The 22,048-nt window shown below is 38.8% G+C and overlaps 1 protein-coding gene across 1 annotated transcript in view; it reads right to left on the bottom strand.

Annotated features, from left to right (window-relative positions):
- Window positions 1–3,582: 3,582 nt before the first annotated feature.
- The window catches only part of ASXL3 (ASXL transcriptional regulator 3), a 131,804-nt gene continuing 113,338 nt past the window's right edge, over window positions 3,583–22,048 (bottom strand). The window contains exons 9-12 of the mRNA XM_075706121.1: window positions 18,548–18,644; window positions 17,970–18,075; window positions 9,984–11,937; window positions 3,583–7,284 (exon numbers count right to left, since the gene is read on the bottom strand). Of these exons, the coding sequence (XP_075562236.1) occupies window positions 3,583–7,284; window positions 9,984–11,937; window positions 17,970–18,075; window positions 18,548–18,644 (5,859 nt within the window). The remainder of the gene's footprint in view (window positions 7,285–9,983; window positions 11,938–17,969; window positions 18,076–18,547; window positions 18,645–22,048) is intronic.

Genomic DNA, 22,048 nt, shown 5'->3' with positions numbered 1-22,048 from the left:
TGCACCACCCTCAAGAAGAAAGTCTATAGTACAGAGAATATACCTTCTGCGTTATGGCTCAACCTTTATTTTTGTCTTTTAAATGCTATTTCATGTACTAGACCTCAGCAGATAAATAAAATGCAAACAGGGAGCATCCAGTTCACCATTTCTTAATTATTTTTTTTTAAAACATTATTTCAAAGGGAGTTTCTGCTTGGAAAATTAGTTCAGAACAGAAACACACAAACACACACACTGCAAATGCCCTAACATTATCTGCATATCTCACAGGTATGCAATTAAAACAATGAAGAAGGAGGAAAGAAAAAAAGAGTGTTTCTCCCTCTCACCCAAAAGTGCTGCTCCAGGGGTAGGAGTGGGGGAACAATTTTGGAGATTTAAAAAAAAAAAGGTAAATTATACATGCTGGACATTGGGACACATACGTACGTACACACAAACACAGAGCAGTGTGTTCTTAAGCAATTCTTTCACCACTTTTCAGTGCATAAACTATTAACACCCCACGGTGCAAATTGCATGGTCATTAGAAAACACAATGACATCGGGCCTGAAACCTGGACAATTAAAACAAAAAAAAGAAGTCATTCAAAATTAACCTCTAAATGTGATCGTGTTCTTATTGAAGACCGAGGGTCACTCTCCCCCAAGCATTTGTGTGATACCAGAATCCAAGTAAGGTTTTTCAGTCACACTAGGATTCAGTCAGGCTCCTATATCACCGCATTTGCTTTTGAGCATTTTAACCCTAAACCTATAATCTGTAACAACAATCCATGACTGTTGCTAACTAATTGGTCAAATTTATTCCTGGTGCAACTCCAATGACTCAAGAAAGGAGTGGAACTGCACTATGGAAGAGTTTGGTCGGTTGCGTAATATAACATAGCACCATCCAGTCTAATGCCATTTTAAATAACATTTTATCATGACCTCACACATGCAAGTTGCAATCCTGATACAAAAATGACAATATGACATGAATGAGTTACCTACCACATTAGTCACACTCTTACCCTTCGAACAAAGCAAAACTATTTTGTGTCTGGAATTTATTTCTGTATTATGTCAGTCAATACAAGAAGTATTTCAAGATGCAAGTACAAACAAATACTGACTTATGTGCTGTGGACAGGAAAACCTGAGCTAGAAATAAGGATTCCCAGCAGGCTTATATAAACATAGGTTATTAGAAGTCTAAGGCTGGTTGCTCTCTTTGTTTTAAATAGAAGTATCCTTCCTCTACCAAGTATAAATACAATGCAATACAATTCCGATACAAAGGCTCCTCAAATATGAATTTGATATGCATTAACTAACTACACTCATGCTTACTCATGAGTATTTTCCAGTCACTGTTTTGCCAGCAGCTGGCATAGCACTGGATGCTAATTTTCATGTGGTTGCTTTTAGTTTTTTGCTTGGCTGGCTTATTTTCCTACCAGAAGACCTGGAAGTGCTGAGAAGCCGCTTCTTAACTCACATGTCATATTAAGGAGCACTTTTGTATAGAAAAAATATATTATTGTATTAGCAACAAATTTGTTAGTGTAATTATAAATGGCCTTTGTACCACACAGTGTCAAAAATAATATTGATATGTTGCTAATTACAAAAAAAAGAGAACATCAAGGTGCACCATAGAGCTTCCTATGACAGGAATGTATGTTGTAGATATTCCAGCTCACTTTTAAGACAATAAATGGCATTTATCATGTTTGTGAAAATGGTCCCACAAGGAAATAAATGTGGTTCCTCCATTCAGTAGAACCTCACTAATATGCACCCATGTCAGTGAGACTGGTTACAGCTTATGACTAAGTATGCAAACAAAGATCATATAAAAAAAGTATAGTGTAAAAGGTAGTATGCTTTTTATTTCCTAAATGTAGTTCTATCATTCACATTAATATTTCAGAATGCAACAGTAAATGCATCACGAAATCCAAGCAGTATTACATCTCACACATTCTTACTACATTGCTCACGGAAAATTGTGAAAGGAAAATCAGTTTTCTTGAGCAGACTCTAAGGTCTTTGGATTAGTGAGGTTCTACTGTGATGGTAAAAATAACATTTCTCTCTGATGCTGACATTTGGGCAGACCCAACCACATATTGGCAGATGGATAACTTGCACTCCACTTTTTGTGTTCTTGAAGTGGGAGTAAAAAAACCCAAGGTATTTTCATCTCCCCAGCAACTGCATGTGCTTTATCCCTTTATAATATTTTCCTTTTAGGTGAATAGGGCCCCAAAATCATCGATTTTCTTCTCTGCTGTTATGGTGGCTAGCGCATCTGGAATGCAGCTATAGTCCTAAATGTAAATACAGTACTGGATAAATACTGAAGGTTACTTTAAAGATGCAGTATCCCTTTTAAAAATGCCTTTTTGCTGCCAAATTTCTAAAAGGTAGAGTAAAAGGTCTGAATTCCTTTGAGAAAAAAAAAAGTCAGTATTGTAAGTAATTCTAAGAATTACTTTAAAAGGCAAAACTCTGAGATGTTATTTAAATAGAGTAACTCACATAAGAGGAAAAACAACTGATAATGTAATACTCAACCAATATGCAATTAGAATCTTTCCTTATTCATTCCTCATAAGAACGCATCATTTTTAGGCCATGGAAGGGCTAAAACATCCAGAACCTATTACATAAGTCTGACCCTACATACATATATATTTGGGAATGACAAACCAAGTAGACAGATTAGAGAGACAAATACAAATAAAGAAAATTTGAGTGGGAAACAGGAAGAGAAAACAGGTTTCTAATCCCCATTAAAGAAGTTACTTTCTCCAGACTCTACTGAAGCCAATGTGATTCCAGTGTTGGTCCCACTAACCCATCGCATACACAAATCTTTCTTAAGGAATCAACAAGAAGAGATGATGAGTACGATCTGAGTTCCATAGTCCCTGGCAGGCATATAAGGAAACTCCTCGAACAATCTAAATTCTGTTTGGTTGTTTTCTTTTTTTTTTTGCTAGGTGAAGTGACTATATTTTAGCCCTAGATAGTAAAAGTCAATTGAAGAAAACAATCCTATCAGCAGAAAAACTGCAAACCAACTTAGAAGCTACGATGGCCGATACCCCGCACCTTGCCACTACCCCACTCAAACCAGTTGCTATTCTGTGTGTTATTCATTCTGCATAGTTACTCCACTTCTTGCAGTTATTCTTCCACTGATCTTTAACCTGCAGCTTGTATCAACTATCAAAAAGTGGAGAAAAAACGTGCTGCACTTTGTGCAAATAAATAGAAGCTATGAATGACATGCATTAATGCCTTTTTTTTAGCACAGCAAGATTGCTCATAGAAGCTTCAGTAACAAGGCTATCTCTTTTTTTTTTCAAACTACTTCTACAGGTTTCCTCTTCTTCCCAGAAAATGGCACTCAGGCAGGAATAACTAAATTCTGAAAGCACCATGTGGAAGAAAAAAAAACAAACCAAAACAAAAAAATCAATTAACTAATTGCAAACCATTAGTGGCCTAAACCGTTCCAATTTTTCCGTTCCTTTGTCCTGCTCTCCCACGCTGATAAGGGATACTGCATCTTTGATTCAGTTCCTACCGTACAACCAGACAAGCTACACACAGTTTGGAAGGCCCTATGCAGTCATCATGACAGAAGGCTCCGCAGCCTTTGCACACGATCATGGCTTTCAGCCTGCAAGAGCATTTCAGTTCCAGTTCATCAGCATTGCTACTGTCGGCAAATTTCTGAACCGGGATCTGCGCGTTCTGGTTAGACAGGCCTGTGGCAGTGTTTGAACCACTTCCTAAAATCCCAATTGATTTCTCAATTGCAGATGCTGCCCTTTTGAAGCTTGTGCTACCGAAGTGTATTGTTGGATAATTTCCACAGAGCTGCTGCTGCTGCTGCTGCTGCTGCTGCTGCTGCTGCTGCTGCTGCTGTGGGTGCTGCGTCTGTATTTTCTGAGCAGCAAGTTGGGTAAAAGGCTTCTGTGGCTCAGAAAGTAAATAGGAAGAGAAATCTGCATTTTTTAATGCGAATGCTTTTAACTGTTCTTTCACTTCGTTCTGATCATAGGAAGCTTGTTTCATGCCCAGTTCGCAGCTGCTGCTTAAACCTTCCTCAAAAGAAATAGGTTCAGATTTTATATTGCTACAGATGCTTGCTGGCTGAGGCCAACTAAGTCTTTTAGTGGTTTCCATAGTAACTGTCGGTTGTTTTTGATCAGAGGGGACTTCTGCATTTGGGTGAGCAGGGGGAGGAGGTGGCAGGGGCGGAGGGGGAGGAGGGGGATGCACTAATGTTTTACTCTGCAGAGTTTGAGAGGCACTGGCAATGTCATCACCTTCCTTAATTTGAATATTAGGGGAAAACATACTTCCTAGCCTCAGCTGGTGAGCTGCTGTAGAAATATTCACCTCTCCCAAGCCCTTCTGTTCCAGGTGTCTGCTAAAAGCAAATGCGTTGCAGCCAGGTGGGCCTTTTGAAGTAGTTTGCAACAAAGCTGCCGTAGGAATGGGGCCTCTTGCAGCCATGGACATTTGGTAAAAATGCTGTCTATGTGAGGTACTAGCTTCTGCATGAAAGCTGCCATTTTTATCAATGTGAAATAAGCTCTGCTGGAAACTGCATGAAGGCAACGGCCTCTTCTGCTGCTTGATCTCTGGGCTGTGAGCGATTCGGCTCTGAATGGCATGTTTGTTCAGCCACTCCTGCTTAAATGGCTGACCATGCCCTAGCTGATTCATGCTGGAACTAATTACACAAGGAGCCACTTTAACATCTGTGTCCATTGACACCTTCCCAGGCTCACATTTAATTTGAGCATGTTCCCCTACAGTCCTGGCCATCCTCTTTTTCGGATGGTTTTCACGCTTTCTGATTTGTAGTGGGGCTATGCTGCCTGCTGTAAATCCTTTACCATCTGGATTAGGCGAGTTGGAAGGATGTTCAACAATATTTCTCTCGGACACTGCTGTTTTACATACTGAGGTAGTTTGCAAAGGCAAGGGAAGCCTGTTAATTTCTAGTTTGGCTCCTGATCTGGGCTGCGGCAGCACTTTCTCTAAAGGCAGATTGCCTTGCAGTAACTGTGTCACTAAAGGGTTGTTGGCCTCCACTGATGACAAGCGACAGCTAGAGCCCCCGGCACTGGTAACTCTCTTTAGGGTTTCTGTTGTCAGGGACAGGGAGTCTTCCATGGAGTCCGCGATGGATGTCTTGGAGGTCTGCGGCGGCTGCGCACTCGTGGCTATTTCTGCAGTCTGGGCAGGCATTTCAGGTCCTGTAAAATCCTCAGTGTCCATCCTGAAGCACTTGTCAGACTCATTAGTTTCCGATTTAACGGGAACAGCAATGCTCGTCAAAAGACTCCTGGATTGCAGTTCTGACATTTGCGTGTAACTGGAAGGTTCGGTTTTGACATGTTTTAAGCAGCTTTGCTCTGCGTATTCCTTATGCTTACCGGAGTTAAGATGGCTGACCACCGGCTGGTCTGTACTCATTGCCTCTTCATCATGCCAACAAATTCTATTGTTAGTGTTATACTGGTTGGCACAGGCAGCATCTGCTTCATTTTTAAATGCTGAAGGACCTCTTAATTGCTCAGCAAAGCCTTGGCTGGGAGTAACCACCTCAATTAATTTATCTTGAGGAGCAAGAGGCACTTCTCGAAGACTTGAACAACCTGCCTGCAAGTTCTTGCTGTCCTGCTTTGCTGTAATGGTGATAAAGCTGGAACTGTGCTCAAGGCTTTCATTAGAGACCACTTCAGGCCTGCTTATGACAGACACCTGAGGACAGGCTATACTTTGTAAGGCAGCTTCTGTCCTTACAGGTCTGCTCTGCAGGTCAGTGCTGTTCTCTGCATTTTCAATAGAAGAAGAAAGTGACAGACTGGAATTCAGATTTGTAGTGTGGTCAACAATGACCTTGCAAGGTATAGACCTATTCATGGCAGTTTGTGTAAAGCTCACTGGCTGAGATTTACCAGAGAGATCCATTCGGTTTCGTGCTCCAGAGCTTTTTTCTAAGAGATCAGCATTTAATTTAGTAGCATTATCATAAGAGCTTATTGTCACCATGTTACCAGTAAACATTGAAATGGGTGGCCTTGCAACAGAATCTGCTACTGCAAGGGCCTCACTGCAACTTAAAGCTGACCTAACGGTAGTGTGAATGGAGACAGTGCTTTGCTCATTACACCCAGTTATGGCTATCTTATCAGAAGAAAATCTGTTGGTAGTCCCCACTGGGGGAATCAGTACAGAACTACCAGAGAGATGATTTGGCAAGTTATTTGCAATAGATGAAGGTGGCACAGTGGCATAATGACTGCAGACTGCATTATTGGCATTGCTACTTGGTATCGGCAACCTTTTGTCATCGATGGCATTTGATAAGACCGTATTGTCTATGGAGACTGGTACATTACTGTTATCAATACATTTTGGTCCAACGGTTATGCATGGAGTATCAGCCCCTTGGATGGTTTTCAGCATATTTATATTACAAGCTGAAACTGCTGTGTTTGCACTGTCAACAGACATTAAAACAGAGGATTTATCAACAGAACTTGCAAAAGAAAGTTCTTTAATTGCTCCAGACATAGCAGTGCTGCAAACAGACACAGAGACTGAACTTTTATTATAAAGCACTGGCACACTGTTACTTTCAGTAGAGGTAGATGAAATAATTTTCTCACACAATTGTGGCATAGGTATATTTTCATCAGAACTGTGCACAGATATCTCAGTAGCAGTTTCTGGTAATGTCGCTGTGTTAAGTGGCTGCTGCAATAAAGTGGTAGTCTCACGGTGATGAGCAGACTTGTTGCTAGGGGACCTGCAGTTAGGATTAACTATAATGACACCTGTAGAACCTTCAATCTTTGTGTCAGTAGAAGCTGGTATCTCCAGAGATGAGGTACTTTCCTTCAAGCTGAACTGCGACTTTGATTCTTTATTAGTCTGGAGTAAATGAGCTCTGGCTTGATGCTTTGCAAATAGCTTGGCCTTTGTTTGCTCCTTGATATGTGCCAGTGTTCTTGTCTTCCCACCTTCGCACGGGGTCCCCATTGCTCCAGAGACTATGCTCGCAGCTGCTGCCACGGCTGCTGCAGCTGCAGCTTCTCTTTGGGCTCTTGCTTGCTGAGCTCTTGCTTTGATATCTGCAAGAGTTCTCGCCCCAGTGTTTCTCCCACTGCTGACCGATGTACTTGGGGAAACTCGAGGTTCTGGTTTAGAAACAGGTTGGCTCTTGATGATGAAAGGTGGTCCAATTTTTGAAAGCTGAATCTAAAGGAAGAAAGAAACCAATAATTTTAATGAGATCATCAACTCACTAAAATCACCAGCTGCCTCTTAAAGGGTCAGAGAAAGGTAATGAAGGGAATTACTGTCCAGTGCAGCTGGACAGAAGAATTCTAAAAAGTAATGATATTTACACGTCAGTATTTTATCATCCTCCAGCATGAATAACTGACACCTGTATTAGCCTACTCACGTTGATCCTTCTGACAGGAAGAAAGATTGAACTGGATGACAACATCATGCTTGTCTGATACAATCTGTCAGACCTGTTTTATATGCAGTGTATCTTACTGAGAAGATCAACAAGCCTAGTGCAGTGATACTGGAAAAGAGTCTACGACTAAGCACTTGCTGCAAATGTGTGAAAAAATAACGATCATGTAGTGCTTTTGCTCCTTGGTCTCCAACGACTAAGACATTAGGAACAGCCTGCGTTTAGCTTATATACCAGACAACAAATCTTGCCTTTAGAGAGGATGTAGCAGTGTCTCCGCTGAGCCTGTTTTTCATTTTACACCACAGAGCACTTCCACAGAGAGTAGTGGTATAAAAGAAGTGAATCACCAAAGGATACGCCTTTCCCTTCCTCACTCGCAATTTTAAGAGACTCACTTTAGTACATTCCTGGGATACCTCCTACACCACTGCATTTCAAAAATGAAATCCTCAAACCTACAAATACTAAAAATGCAAATATTAAAGTTTAAATACCTAAAACTTTAAGCAAAATAATAACCTGTAAAATCGCTGGGATTATTAGTATGTTTCCAACTAGGCACATCTGTTTTCAGGATTAGAGATTAAGAGTCCTGGGACCACTTTATAACTCATACACGCTCTCAGAATACCCAAAGGTTGGCAAAAAAAAATTTCAATTTCTTAAAAGGGACATATGTTTACTGGGCTGTCCACAGTAATAGGACTTAGCGGTTAATGCTGTGACTTCTCTTCTGAAAGGAATTGAGAAGAAAACTAGGTAGTATTTGTAGAAAAAGTACTCATAAGGTATGATGGGAAGTAAGAGCCACACAGCAGAATGACTTAGGAGAACTGGGGTTCTTTTTCCTCTTTTAATTTCAAAGGATAGGGGTTTGTTGCTGAGATGACCCAAGAGCCAAATATTTTTACCCAAAAAACATACTAGAATTGATTGTCCAAAATTGTTTTTCGAAATGCTTCCCAATTTTTCAGTATTCTCATTCACTGGCTGGAGGCTTCAGGGAGATTCAATTCCTGAGACTGTGCAAGACTGACAGCATTTGATTTTCCGTAAAAGATCACTGGAAATCAGTATTAAGATGGTATTGTAATATATAACCATTTATATAACGATACAACTCTATGCTGGTCTGGGGAGCTGGAATACTTCACCTTTCCTAGCAGTTAAATTTTTGGCTTATAAATAAACACTCATGCCTAGCATTGTGAGGCTTTAACATTTACATGAACATATTTTAAAGAGTATCACAAACTCATAATTACTTCAAAACATTTTGCTGTTTCAGTAGGAACTTTTTTTCAGTTTCCACTTTGCATCACCAGAACTGCTGAAGCTCTAAGCGCTTGATTATTTTTATTATTATAGTCATGACCTTTTTTTATTCCCTAGTGATCTATTTTCCTTTGTACTTAGAGAGTGATTAGAATTTATTAGGCTAGATAGAGACCTTCCAAATATGAAAGAGTATCACTAAACTCAGAATGGGCTGACTTCCAATTGCATCACTGCTCATAAAAATAAATTAGTTGAAATATGCTGCCGCACTAGTGATTAAAACAGTTAGCCTATTTGCCCTCCTGGCCATATTAACAATGTTCAGTGATTGCAGCAGTTAAAAATAAATGCAGAAAAGGGCATTTCTGAATAATCAGGAACTAGTATTGCAAAGTCAATGGTTTAAGTTCAGCAAATTGGATCTAAAACTTGGCTGATGTCATCATGTACAAAATTAAAAGGGTCAAAACACTTAGCCTATATATAACTAGATCTATAGATCCCTCTGTTAGGAAAGAAAAGCTTTCAGCTGGAATTTACTTGCTTACATAGCAGAATGATACACATAAAAGTGTTTGCTTAGTTGGTGTATCTTTTTTACCTTTTGCTTTGCCATTAACAAAGATATCTATACATACATCAATTAGACACTTCCCCCTGATAGCCAGGTCTCTGTTTCCAATTAATTCTACAGGGAAATCTCATACTTCAGCCTACCCCAAGCCCTGGGCTTGCAAAGGGATCTCCAACTATTCTGACTCTAGGTCCTCTTGCTGGATTAAGGCACTGGTTGTTTTTCTTAGTATTGGTTATGGTAACATTTATTATTCATGCTTGCTGGAGAAGTCATCCACAGGAGAACAAGCGGATAATACAGTTGGGCAATTAGAAAAACAAGTAGCACTGTGTAAATGATGGGGAAGCTCTTGAATTAGATTAAGCCATAGATCCTGGAAAACCTTCCCTCACACAAAAGCAATTTTGTAGCAAAGACCCTGACTGAATAACTATAGGTATATTTACATCAGAAGTAATTTGGCAAGGCAGGAATGTAATAGTAAAGCAAAACCATCAGTACTAACACCCCTCACACCTCCACAAAAAATACACCATGCACTGTGTCTGCAGGCAGTCAGTAGGAGGGAGATAACAAACTTTTAGTTTCCAAGTCAGCCTGTTTATTCATTACCTTGAGGGGTGGAACTCGGGGTTCTTCTCTGGGTGGCTGATCTTTATCAGACGGACTTGTTGATGAAGCACTACGGTTAGGCTGATCATCATCTATTCTAGCTCTCTTCTCTTTGCAGATTCCAAAACTGTGCTGTTCTGCTGTTTTCCTCTTTGGGATTTCTGGGTCTCTACTTTCATGCCTCACTTCAGGTGATTTTGTGGGTTCTAATGACTTGGAAGAATGTGAACTCTCTAGACGGCTTTGGGTGCTGCCAGTTAGCTTGTGAGATTTACTTCTGCACACTTCAGAGAATGTAGCTTTCTCTAGAGATGAGGTATATAGTTTATCATGTGGCTTGGAGGGAAGCAATTCGATATTTTTGCCAACTGATCCTTCTGATAAGACAGCTACCTCTGATGGCAAGAGTGTACCTTTCTTGTCACCTCTTTGCTGAACACTATGATTTTTAATTTTGATCACCTCTGGAGGAGAGTGTTCTGGGATGGATGCAATGTAGGATTTCTCAATTTCAGAATGTGACTTACATGGCTGATGACTGAGGTTTCTGCTTTGGGGCTCTTCCAATACTGAAGTATCAGGTATAATTGTTAGTGGACCAACTTTCATATTTTCAGGGGCACTCTGGAGTTGCTTTGGCTGAACAACGAGATTCTCTTCTTGAACCACCTTAGGAATGGCAGAACTTTCTTCTTTCAAAGTGGGAAGGGAGTCTTCCAACAAACATGGTGATTTCCTTTGTTGCAGAATAAGTCTTTCATTGCCTGGGGAATTAGAAACTGGAGATGTCTCTGATGGAAGAGGCAAACTATTTGCCACAGATGTTTCAGAAGTTAGAAGAACAGAAGATACTGAAGATGTTTCTGATGTTAAAGGCAAATCAGACATTGGAGATGTTTCTGATGTTAAAGGTAAATTAGAAGCTGGTGATGCCTCTGATGTTAAAGGTAAATTTGACATCAGAGATGCTTCTGAGGTTACAGGCGAGGTGGACATTGGCGAGATTTCTGACATTAAAGGCGTGTGCAAGTTTTCATCACTGGCCTTTTGCTGAATATCACCTTCAATGTTTTCAGTACTGGACACTTCAGATGAGCAAGCTGTTTCAAGAGATGCTGGAGTACATGGTTCCTCTGAAGTTGACTGAGTGTCTCCTCCAGGAGAGGCAATATAAACACACGGTCCCTCTGGACTTCCAGAGGAAAAGGAAGTTTCAGAAATACAAGCATTCTCAGACAACTGTTCCTCAGGGTCACTTTGAAGCTCCATATCCACCGCAATGCCTCCACCAGTGAACAAGGAGCCTTCCAGAACAGCATTTTGCATTTCTGGTGCAATTAGCTCTTTTGCAGACTCGGAATCCTTCTCTGCTGTATCACTGACAGAGTTTGCGGATGAAGCTGATCGCGCTGGTGATACACAATCCTCCAGCTGATCTATCACAACTGACATCTCCTCCTGAGGGCATTCTGACTTCAACTCCACTTTAATTTCAATGTGAGATACAGTATCAGTTACATCATTCATCATGACACAGGACTCAGTGCTGTCTGCAAGCTGTACTGCCTCTGTTTCTTCATTTGTGCCAGCTGGACTTACTGACTCCTCAGAAAACTCATGTTCTGTTTTATGGTTCTCCTCTTGGCATTCACAAATACTTGTCTCAACCTCTTCAGCAATCTCCTCCTGAATGATTGATTCTTCAGGTATCAGTATATCCTCTGAGTCTGCCGCTAGATCCTTGACAGGAACCTGTTCCATAGTACAAGGAGATGAACAATAATCTTTCTCTGGTGAAGGTGGAATTTTAGCACCTTTCTCTTCTTGGTCCTCAAAGGTTGCTTGCTTAGAAGGACCAGGTGTGCCAGAAGATCCACACAAAGAATTGCTTTCATCTTCATCATTGTTCTGCACTGCAGTGAGTTTCATTGATTCCCCTCTTGACATTCCCAATCTAAATAAAAACACACAAATTAAAAAAGTCTTTTCATTACAGACATGATAAAAGAACAGGATCGTCTTTCTCGCCCACATCTTTTATTTACAAAAAGGACGTGTTTTCCAGTTTAAAATAGTGGTTTGATTAAGTGGTGGCTGACTAATTTATATATGTTTTTATATATTTTGGAAACCTAACTACCCAGATTTTCTTACCAGTGTTAAAAAACTTAAATATTTGTAAAATAAGTAATCTGTTATTCATTATTTAACTATTTGGCACTTCAATGAAACAAAAAAGCAAGCTACACAGATTCACCACTACTCATGCTTTGTTTAAATTTCTTTGGTTTGTTTTTTTTTTAAATACCAGCACAACACTGCAATACTGATACAGCATGCATTGCAGAGGAAATGCAGAACTCTATCTTCTTCCATCAGTAACAGTTCTACAGGAAATCCCCTTCTTCCTCCTACACCTGCATTTAGGGTCAACACAGCCAGCAACATGGCTTAAATACTGCACTTTAAAGAAAAAGCTGCACCTAAAACTAGTAAGGCAAAGCACGCGTTTCAGATTTGTAATTTGACAGTCATTTCAAATTCATGATGAAAATCAAAATAATTCCAATTCGGCCTCATTTTACAACTCGAGTCAATTATAAAGATCTCAGTTGACAGCTTGTGTGTTTTTGTTCCATTCTTTCAGCAAACTAAATACTTCATGTAAGATAAAAATTATTTCTAAATAAACAGATCTACATATATACTATTCATTTGATTTCATTATAATTAAAAAGAAGTTTAACATTCTTAAGGAGCTAAAAAGACACATATTTATAATCTATGCATTAATTCTCAGGGATGAGGTGCGAAGGAACCATTCCTACGTATACTTCTCTTCTGAAGATTTACCTACCTTTGGTCCTGAAAATATTAGTTTAAAAGAAGTTTTATTACTTCAACAGAATTAAAATAACCCATAACAACCCAACCAAAACAAAAGCCAAGGGCTGAAAAAAAAGGTTATTTTAAAAAATGTATGCACTCTGACATCCTCATTTCCTTCTAAGGACAGTGGGAGTACAGGTGTTCAGCATCTTTAGTAAGATTTTCCAAGCAGACTTTGTGCCTCAGCAATTCCATAAATAGCAGAAAATACAAAAAAGCTTGGCTGGAGGCCTTAAAAGAAATTTCATGGTCTTAAGGATCTTCTAATCTAATTAATAGAAGTTTGATCTCTGTTCTCATTTTAATCAGAAAACAAAGAATCATATAGAAATAAGCGAGCATAAATGATATTCAGAAATCATGGAAGCAAGATAACTTGTCAATGTGCAGCCAGAAGATACAAAGATCACAAAGGCCCATGTATATATATAAGTACAGAATAAACATGTAAAAAACCAAAATCTGTGGTTGTGTACTTTAAAAACACTGAACAGATGCATTACAGTGATAGCTGTAAATGCAAAAAAAAACCAACCCAAAAAACCCAGCCTGGAATTGGTATCCCAAAAAGCACTCTCAGGGTAATTATTAATATTGCCTACTACTACTCACTTAACATGCAAAAAGTGTCCCTGTGCCATCAATATGCTGAGGAAGGATCCTCTGGAGAGCAATTCAGAACAGAAAATTTGCATTTCCCACATTGAATGCATTTCAGAAGATGTGTCTTTCTTATATATAGACTATAGGTTCCCTATATAGTCTAAGTTTAGGTTATAAGTTTAGGTGAGTAAAGTTTAGTTTACTTAGCTTTAGGTGAGTAACTTCCTTCCTCTATAATTCCTGTGTAACCAAGCAAAAGTTATCTCAGGAAAATGAGGAGGGGAAAGAAATCTACTGCATTACTGAAAACTGAATCAGTGGTCTATTTTCTCTAGCTGGCTTACATCAGAAAAGATATTGCCTGATAGTTATCTTTATGGAATGAAAATCAGCAAAGGAATGAAGGACAGGATAGAGGTGAATGCAACTATCGCATGGACACTACACAAATAAACACATTCTAGTAACATATTGAAGAGGAAGAAGTGTAAGAAAAATAAGATAATGCAGGATTAAGGCCAGCAGAACACGTACTGAATCTTAATCGTTTTTTTGCAGTATTGGAAATGCTACTATCTTGAAGAAGATACTGCAGTGAAGAAAAAGGCTTTCAAAAGGAGAAGGCTCAAGATCAGCATGTTTAAGACAATCTCGGACTGCAAGATAAACAGCTGATCTGTCTTCTTCCTTAGAGAAGGAGACACCCAAAGTTTGCAAAACAGCAGAAAAAAATGAGGACAGCGGTAAACAGCCATCAGTGAAAGTGCTAAGGACAGGATTCAACTGATAAAGTAAGGACAGTCAGTCATCAAATAAAAAAAGCCCAAACAGCTACTGAAGGATATATGGTTGCTGATATTCTAGTCCTGTGATAAGTAGTACCGGGGGGGGGGGGGGGGGGGGAATATAAATTAATGAAGGATTAAATCAGCACTAAAATTTAGAGGAGGTCTACCCAAAATTAAAGTTTTGATTTAGTGAACTGGCAGTACTATCCTGACACGTAACTCTCTCAAGAGTGGGAAAAGAAATAATATATTGAGACAATAGAGTATAACCCTTGCAATTCTGGGGCAACAAGCCAGAAGAATGCGGATTTCTGGTAACATGCATCAGCTGATCCTAGATAAATAACTGCAGAACGATGTTTTTGTTTTTTAAAGAAAGTCAGAGAGAGGAAAAATGAACAACCATGAGGAAGTGGAAAGAGAACATAAATGGATGGAAGTAAACTACAACTGACAGTCCCATGATAAACAGCCTGGATACAGATAAGAGCAAACACAAGAAACATAATGTGTAGAGCCAACATGGAAGAAGCATTCTAAAGCCTTTGAATGCCGTGAATTGGGGAGTGTGTAAAACTCTTTACAAAGATTCTGCATCTATTAATGGTCCTTCTCTAAGTATAAGGTGAAACTTGAATTTACTTATGGAATGTTAACAGATCAAATTAGCTGAAGTCAGAGCAAAACTACCACATTGACTGTAAGCTGAGCAAGTTAGACTGCAAGAGAGATCCATTCTGCAGACAGTGCATGGGAGAAATAGCTCAGGAAGCTTTCAAAATTTGCTACTTCAGGTGAATCAACATAGCTGAAAAGAGACAAAGCCCAATCATACTCAAAGCAAGTTTAAAAAACAAAGTGAAAAAAGGTGAGAGAACTTACACAAGGTGGAAACTATAGCAAAAGCTATAATTCAGTCAGTAAATAATGAGAAAAAGTGCTTAAATCTGTCCAAGCAGCAATGTAGACCCTGCCTACATAACAGCCAGGAAGAAGAATGCAAATGAAACAACGCAAACTGGGTAAAGGGCAAGGGGGACCAGATTCAGTACTGTAGTCAAAATGGAAATTATGTGCAATATGACATTTTGCATAACAATGTTGATGTCAGGAACCTATCAACCCAAATGACATGTATCACTGCAGACTGAGTAATTATCTGCCAACCATTACAGTGTCCAGCATTCAGCTAGCATGGCACTGCTGGCTCTGTAAAATTATGACTATCACTCTCTGTGCACGTGACAGTCATTTGTGACTGAGGAATAGGCTTCAGCTAGAGTGAGGTGCTCATGCTTTCCTGGTACTAAACTTCTACTTCTTGCAGAAGGCCCTATGCCAATACCTTACATAGCCCTTTCCTTCATGAAAGGCTGGCAACTGACTCTTCTCTTGACAAGCATAATGAAAAACCATTATGTTCCTTATCTGAAAACCTAATTAATATTTTTTCATAGAATCATAGAATCATCTAGGTTGGAAAAGACCTTTAAGATCATCCAGTCCAACCATTAACCTACACTACCAAGCCCACTCTAGACTAATCAAGGGTAGACCAGACTAAACCATATCCCGAAGTGCCACATCTACCCGTTTTTTAAACGCCTCCAGGGATGGTGACTCCACCACCTCTCTGGGCAGCCTGTTCCAATGCCTGACCACCCTTTCCGTAAAGAAATTTTTCCTAATTTCCAGTCTAAACCTCCCCTGGCGCAGCTTAAGCCCATTTCCTCTTGTCCTATCGCTAGCTACTTGGGAGAAGAGACCAACACCCACCTCACTACAACCTCCTTTCAGGTAGTTGTAGAGAGCGATAAGGTCTCCCCTCAGCCTCCTCTTTTCCAGGCTAAACAACCCCAGTTCCCTCAGCCGCTCCTCATAAGACTTGTTCTCCAGACCCTTCACCAGCTTCGTTGCCCGCCTCTGAACACGCTCCAGCACCTCAATGTCTTTCTTGTAGTGAGGGGCCCAAAACTGGACACAGTATTCCAGGTGCGGCCTCACCAGCGCCGAGTACAGGGGGACAATCACCTCCCTGCTCCTGCTGGCCACAGCATTCCTGATACAAGCCAGGATGCTGTTGGCCTTCTTGGCCACCTGGGCACACTGCTGGCTCATGTTCAGCCGGCTATCTACTAACACCCCCAGGTCCTTTTCGGCCAGGCAGCTTTCCAGCCACTCCTCCCCAAGCCTGTAGCGTTGCATGGGGTTGTTGTGACCCAAGTGCAGGACCCGGCACTTGGCCTTGTTGAACCTCATACAGTTGGCCACGGCCCATCGATCCAGCCTGTCCAGGTCCCTCTGCAGGGCCATCCTACCCTCCAGCAGATCGACACTCCCACCCAATTTGGTGTCGTCTGCAAACTTACTGAGGGTGCAGATACTAAAGGGATCAACACCTGGGCTACACTGAGGTCTCAAAGCTGTTAAGTAAGAAATTAAGCACTTGACAATATGAAAGTCTGACATATTAAGACCCTAGAATTTCCATTATATGTAAAGATAAAGTAGTGTAGAAATAGTATTCACACTGGGAGAAAGCACCTAGCAAGGATGTGCAAAATAAAATATTAAAATTGTCCTGCCTATTTGCTGCCTTGTTTTCTCTACATTTCCCAGTGGTCCAAGGCAGTGGATTGTGAGAATTAGCATTGTTACTGCAGAAACACTTTAGTTAATGCCTTAATTTTTAAGTTAATCACTTATATGAAGGGTTCCCTGTGCCCTGGATTTCTTAAGTAAAAAACATCTAACAACCAAACTAAGACATCTCTTGTGATGATGGTTCCCATGGAACATTTTTGTCTGCTAAGTATTGTGCATAAATTCCATTAAAACATACCTGAAAATAAAAAAAAAAAAATCAGTAACTTTTAAAGAATTAGGTTATACCTTATAATAATTAATACTTTTAATACTTAATATTTTTAAAACCAGAGATGTAATTCTAAGTATTCATGGATTAACTTTTTAAAGCAATTTTTAGAAGGAAGATTCTTGAATTTTACAAATATGTGAATGTCCTTAAATTTTGATTTTTTAAAAAACTGAATATAAGTTTTTTTATAATATATATAATAATATATAGTTGTGTACCTGAAGTGATACTATCTAATTCATTTTAGTTAATTAAGGGTATTTATTTATTCTTTGCATCTCACTTCTAAAATTAGACTCATCATTGTCACTTCCATTTGGGTCTAGCCAATATTTCTTCCATGTTGTATATTCTACTTCAGCAAAGGGCCATCTCAGTCAAACAATAAAAAACACTATTTGATTTTAGAAACTTTGCAACTACCTTAGAAAAAAATAAAGTAATTAAAAACAAATACAGAAATATCTCTACTGGCCTTCTAGTCTGTAGAAACTGTATTTATATTTTGCAGGAGGGGAGAATTGCCCTAATGCTATGTTTTAAAAGATAATTAGAAAATACTGACATGCTTGGGCCTTGTGTCTTAAGCTCTCCTTGGAATGATTTTTTATGGATGAGTTATGAACCTTTAAAAACGCAATTGTAATGCAAGTGCAGACACACCACTATAATTCTACCCACGACTTCTTATACTGGGGAATGACTGCCTTTGATAACTGCTTTATTAAGTTTTACAGCATATGACCGTGCTATGTGAAGCAGAAAATCATATTTTCATTTCCTCCTAAAAGAAAATAAAAAAATGCTTTTATTTGCTCCAATACTTACTTTTCACCATAAAACCTTTCAAAGAATTTTTCTTTCCAAGGTTCTGTTTTCTTTTCCTTTTCAATCTCTTGTCTGATGCGCAACTGCATTTCTGGTGTAAATTCTCCTAAAAAACAAATACTAACATATTGAATAAAAGTTGTCAAGGATTAGCTTAATATGGGTAATTATAAATTACAGATACAAAGATGACATAGAATGATTTCTGTTACAGTCATCCAACAATTCCAAATGAAAATAATGAAAAACAAAAATGAGTGTGACATAGAAAGATCTAATTTAGCATATAACATCAGTATTTCAAAAGTATATTGGTGGGATTTAGTTGCATGCATTTATGTTTGCAAGGCTGGCAGTGATGAAAATGCTTGGGTTTTTTTTATACTGTCAAAATAAGCTGCCACAGCAAGCTGTAAAAATGTACACTAAATTCAAAATGGAATCAGCAATTTTTCTTTTGCTGAATTACTGTTGTATTACACTTTCTATTCTAAAAGTACTTCTCAAATGTAGAAACAGAGACATTCTTCATAAAAACAATTAACCTTTGGTAAATCTGAGAACAAGTAGAGTGTTACCTTCTGCCAATCGCTGTTTCCACCCTTGTGCTGCATATGCAAAGAATTCATTATTTAGAGCAGAACTACTGAGGCGCAAAACTCCATCACTTCCCATCTAGAAAATAAGCCGATGGTAGCAGAAGATAGTGTCAGAAATAGCGTCAGCTAAGATTACATAAAACCAGAGTTCCAATTAAGGGAAATGGGGAGGGATAGGGAGTGGGAATAACAAAGAAAATTACCTACTACTACTAAACCAGCATTTTCATTATAGTCGTTACTGTAAATGCAAGTGGGCTAATCCAGCATCACTGTGCTCTCTTCAGTCATCAGTATTACTGACGATAACTCAGTTTACAACTGATTGATGTGTTTTAATCACAGCCCTCTATCTTGAGCCTATGTCTAGAGCTATTGTACACAATCAAAAATCAAGATCATTATTGTACTTGTGCATCTGCCTGGAATATGGTACAAAACAAATTAATTAAATGTAATGAAGACAGTAACTCTGCTGTTTCTAAATAAGCCTAACACTCATGTTAGCTAATATGCTGTACTGGCAGAACAGTGGATGACAGGTAACCTTAACAAAATAACTGGTGTAAACTCAGCACTAAAACTAAAAACAGCTATACAAATAATTTTATAGGCATCAACAGTGAAAACCGTGGAAGAATATTATAATTATTTTCACTTTCTACATCTGTCAAACATTCCATGATAAAACACCATTAAAAGTCTTAATCACAATATTTTCTACAGTAACTTTTAAAAGCAATCCAACTATTGAGCTTTCTTTTACCATAAAACTTAATGCTTATTTTCAGGTTGTGAGGATATGTCTGACTATTGAAGGAATTCTAATAACTGAGAAAAGTAATTATATAAAACAAATTAGCAGTGAGTATCACCTCTAGCATAATAAATAAACAGACAGCAAAAACGAACTAGCAAATAAAGAGAGAAAAAGAGGAAACAGCGGAAGAGGTAACGTTGCTAGAACAAATACTCTCACTATTTTACATCCTTTAGGGTAACTAAGAGATAGATGTTTGACAACACCATTTGTGAGCTAGCAGTAAAAACCAGCACATTTTCCAGCATATTAACATGTTCTAGCTACGTAATATCCCCTAATTCTCAGCGCTTGTTTCAAGCTGGAGCCAGAAAGAAGCAGATGTGTCACAAACATTAAATGATATTTAGCTGTATCTCCTTCGCTGAGCTCTATATTTCACTGATAATACTGACCCTACTTTCAGAACAGTTTTTGCTAATTTACTCATTGCCTAGCTGACATCCTGTCCGACAATAATCTCACAGGAGTAAACCAGAAAAATGTGAAGTAGTAAAAAGAGAAATAGAGTGATAAGCATGGACTCTGAAAAACAGGCAATGCTAAAGGCATTTGATTACAGCAAGAAAACAGTATGTGCATGGTACCAGGGTCCCTCAGTGGGATATGAACCTACAGTACTACTGCCTGTGATTTCCTGTTATATGGCATTGTTTTGCCAACAAGTCATAGGATTTGCATTCCAGTAGGGTGGATATATAATGCTTCTATGCTTCTCATGATGTGGGTTGTGGAGCACACACGTATTAATTACAGACAGGCTATGACTAATGCTGAAACTGGAGAAAAACTGGAAAGAAACAGTGAAACATGCAGCAGAAGCAGCAAGAAAATAGCATCAGTGAGACAAGAGAAAGGCCATAAAGAACATGTACTTATTGTATAAATCAAACTCGTATGACACGTTATCTTTTTTCTGCACAAATGAATTTTTCCAGTAACATTTAAATTCCAGAATTAATATTTAAAGTGAGATTTTTAGATACCAGTGCCTCTTGCACCTGGACAAACAAACCAGTATGTGGTCAAAACCAGCACTTATGCAATTTCCTAAAAAGGTAAGACATGAAGTTAAAGAAAAGAATCACAAGTTACTAAATAAACAATTCTTTGCTCCTCAAAGAAAGGTGCTGAAGCTACCTTCAGTTTCAACATAAAAGGAGATGAAATAATAACACCCACTCGTGTCAACGTAGGTTCTACTCCAGTAAATTAAAGATTTTATCCCTAAGCCTGACAGTGTTTTGCATGAAAGAGTAATACAGACATAAAATTGCCATTATCTTATTTAACCTCATTTAACTGCAGGCTGTCTCTTAAAGGCATGGTCCTCCTGAAACTCCATTGCTCAGCTGATAGCAAATAGTGTAGCCATGTGACTAGCCAGATCAACAAATCTCATAGGAAAGTAATAATTTGCGGGTAATAATTTTCTGTTAAATCAGCAAGATGATACAACTTATCCTAAGGTCATATGATCATTAGATCTCATGCAAAGTTGGACTGTACTGCAAGAGGCAGAAAGAGAATGCCACTCTTCAGCAGCAATCCACTTTCAGATTGCATTAAACATAATATGAAACTGTAGCCAAGTGTGATTGAGCTATTTCACTGGGCTGCATAAATCAAGAGCATTATGAAGACTGCCAAGTTGTATTACCATGTGAATACAAGAAGAACAGTATTAGCTCCGTTGTAACCCTGTTGTTGTAAGGATATGAGAAAAGCAAGCTTTGTAGGAAGCTTTTTTATTTTATTGGCTAATATATTGGGGAAAAAAATGCCAAGTTTTTGGGTGCACGATTTCTTGTAAGGTGTGAAAAAGAAACTGCAAACTCCAAGCTTAATGCTAGAAAGAGGTTCAACCAAATTCAAATGTTAACTAGTCCACCTGAGAGAAAAAGCACAGGTTGGAACTTCAGAACAGAAAGCAAATGTTAGCAAGGTCATAGGTAAAGTTCATTAGTTCTTGTGGACCAGAAAAAATGCCAAGTAGTAAGTACCTGTGGAAGAAAAAAGGAGAGGGAAAAAACAAGCAGAAGAAGAATAGCAGAAAGGGAGACTGAGAAGATTGCAGTGGGTTACCTAAGAAGAAAAATTAGTATGGGTCAACTAGGAATGGAACAACAGACCATTTACAGACTGCATTGGAAAACAGACACACACTGCACTGACCACTTTAGATATTAACTGTAACAGCTTACAAGTATTAGGGAACTATGATCGAAAATATGATATTAAAGATGCTTAGGTTAAGAAAAGTAAGAAAAACAAACTCAAGAAGTCACTGCTGTCTTCATGACAGTCATTGCCTTTGATGAACTGGCAGAAGATGACCTTTCCTGAGACCTGTGTTCATGGGACCACACACCTCGTGGAAGATTTAAGTAGCTGGAACAGCTGAAATCTAGACAGAAGAGCATATAATGATACAGAAGGTGGAAACACACTAATTAATTAGAGGAGAAGCTTCCCGCAATCTATTTTAACATGATATTAAAGAATCATTTCAGGCTAAAACACTATGGAGGGATGCATAAAAGCAGTCATCATTATCTAGACTTGGTACACATAATTTAGGGTAAGAGATACCAATGGAAAAAATGCAGGAAATGAAGAGTTGGCCAGCCCTAGTGACTTCACCAAACTTGCTCAGAAAT

Source organism: Pelecanus crispus, chromosome 2 (assembly GCF_030463565.1).
Source record: "Pelecanus crispus isolate bPelCri1 chromosome 2, bPelCri1.pri, whole genome shotgun sequence".
In the NCBI taxonomy this organism is placed as follows: Eukaryota; Metazoa; Chordata; class Aves; order Pelecaniformes; family Pelecanidae; genus Pelecanus; species Pelecanus crispus.
The sequence above is the reverse complement of the archived record's forward strand: the minus strand, read 5'-3'. Positions and strand labels throughout refer to the sequence as shown.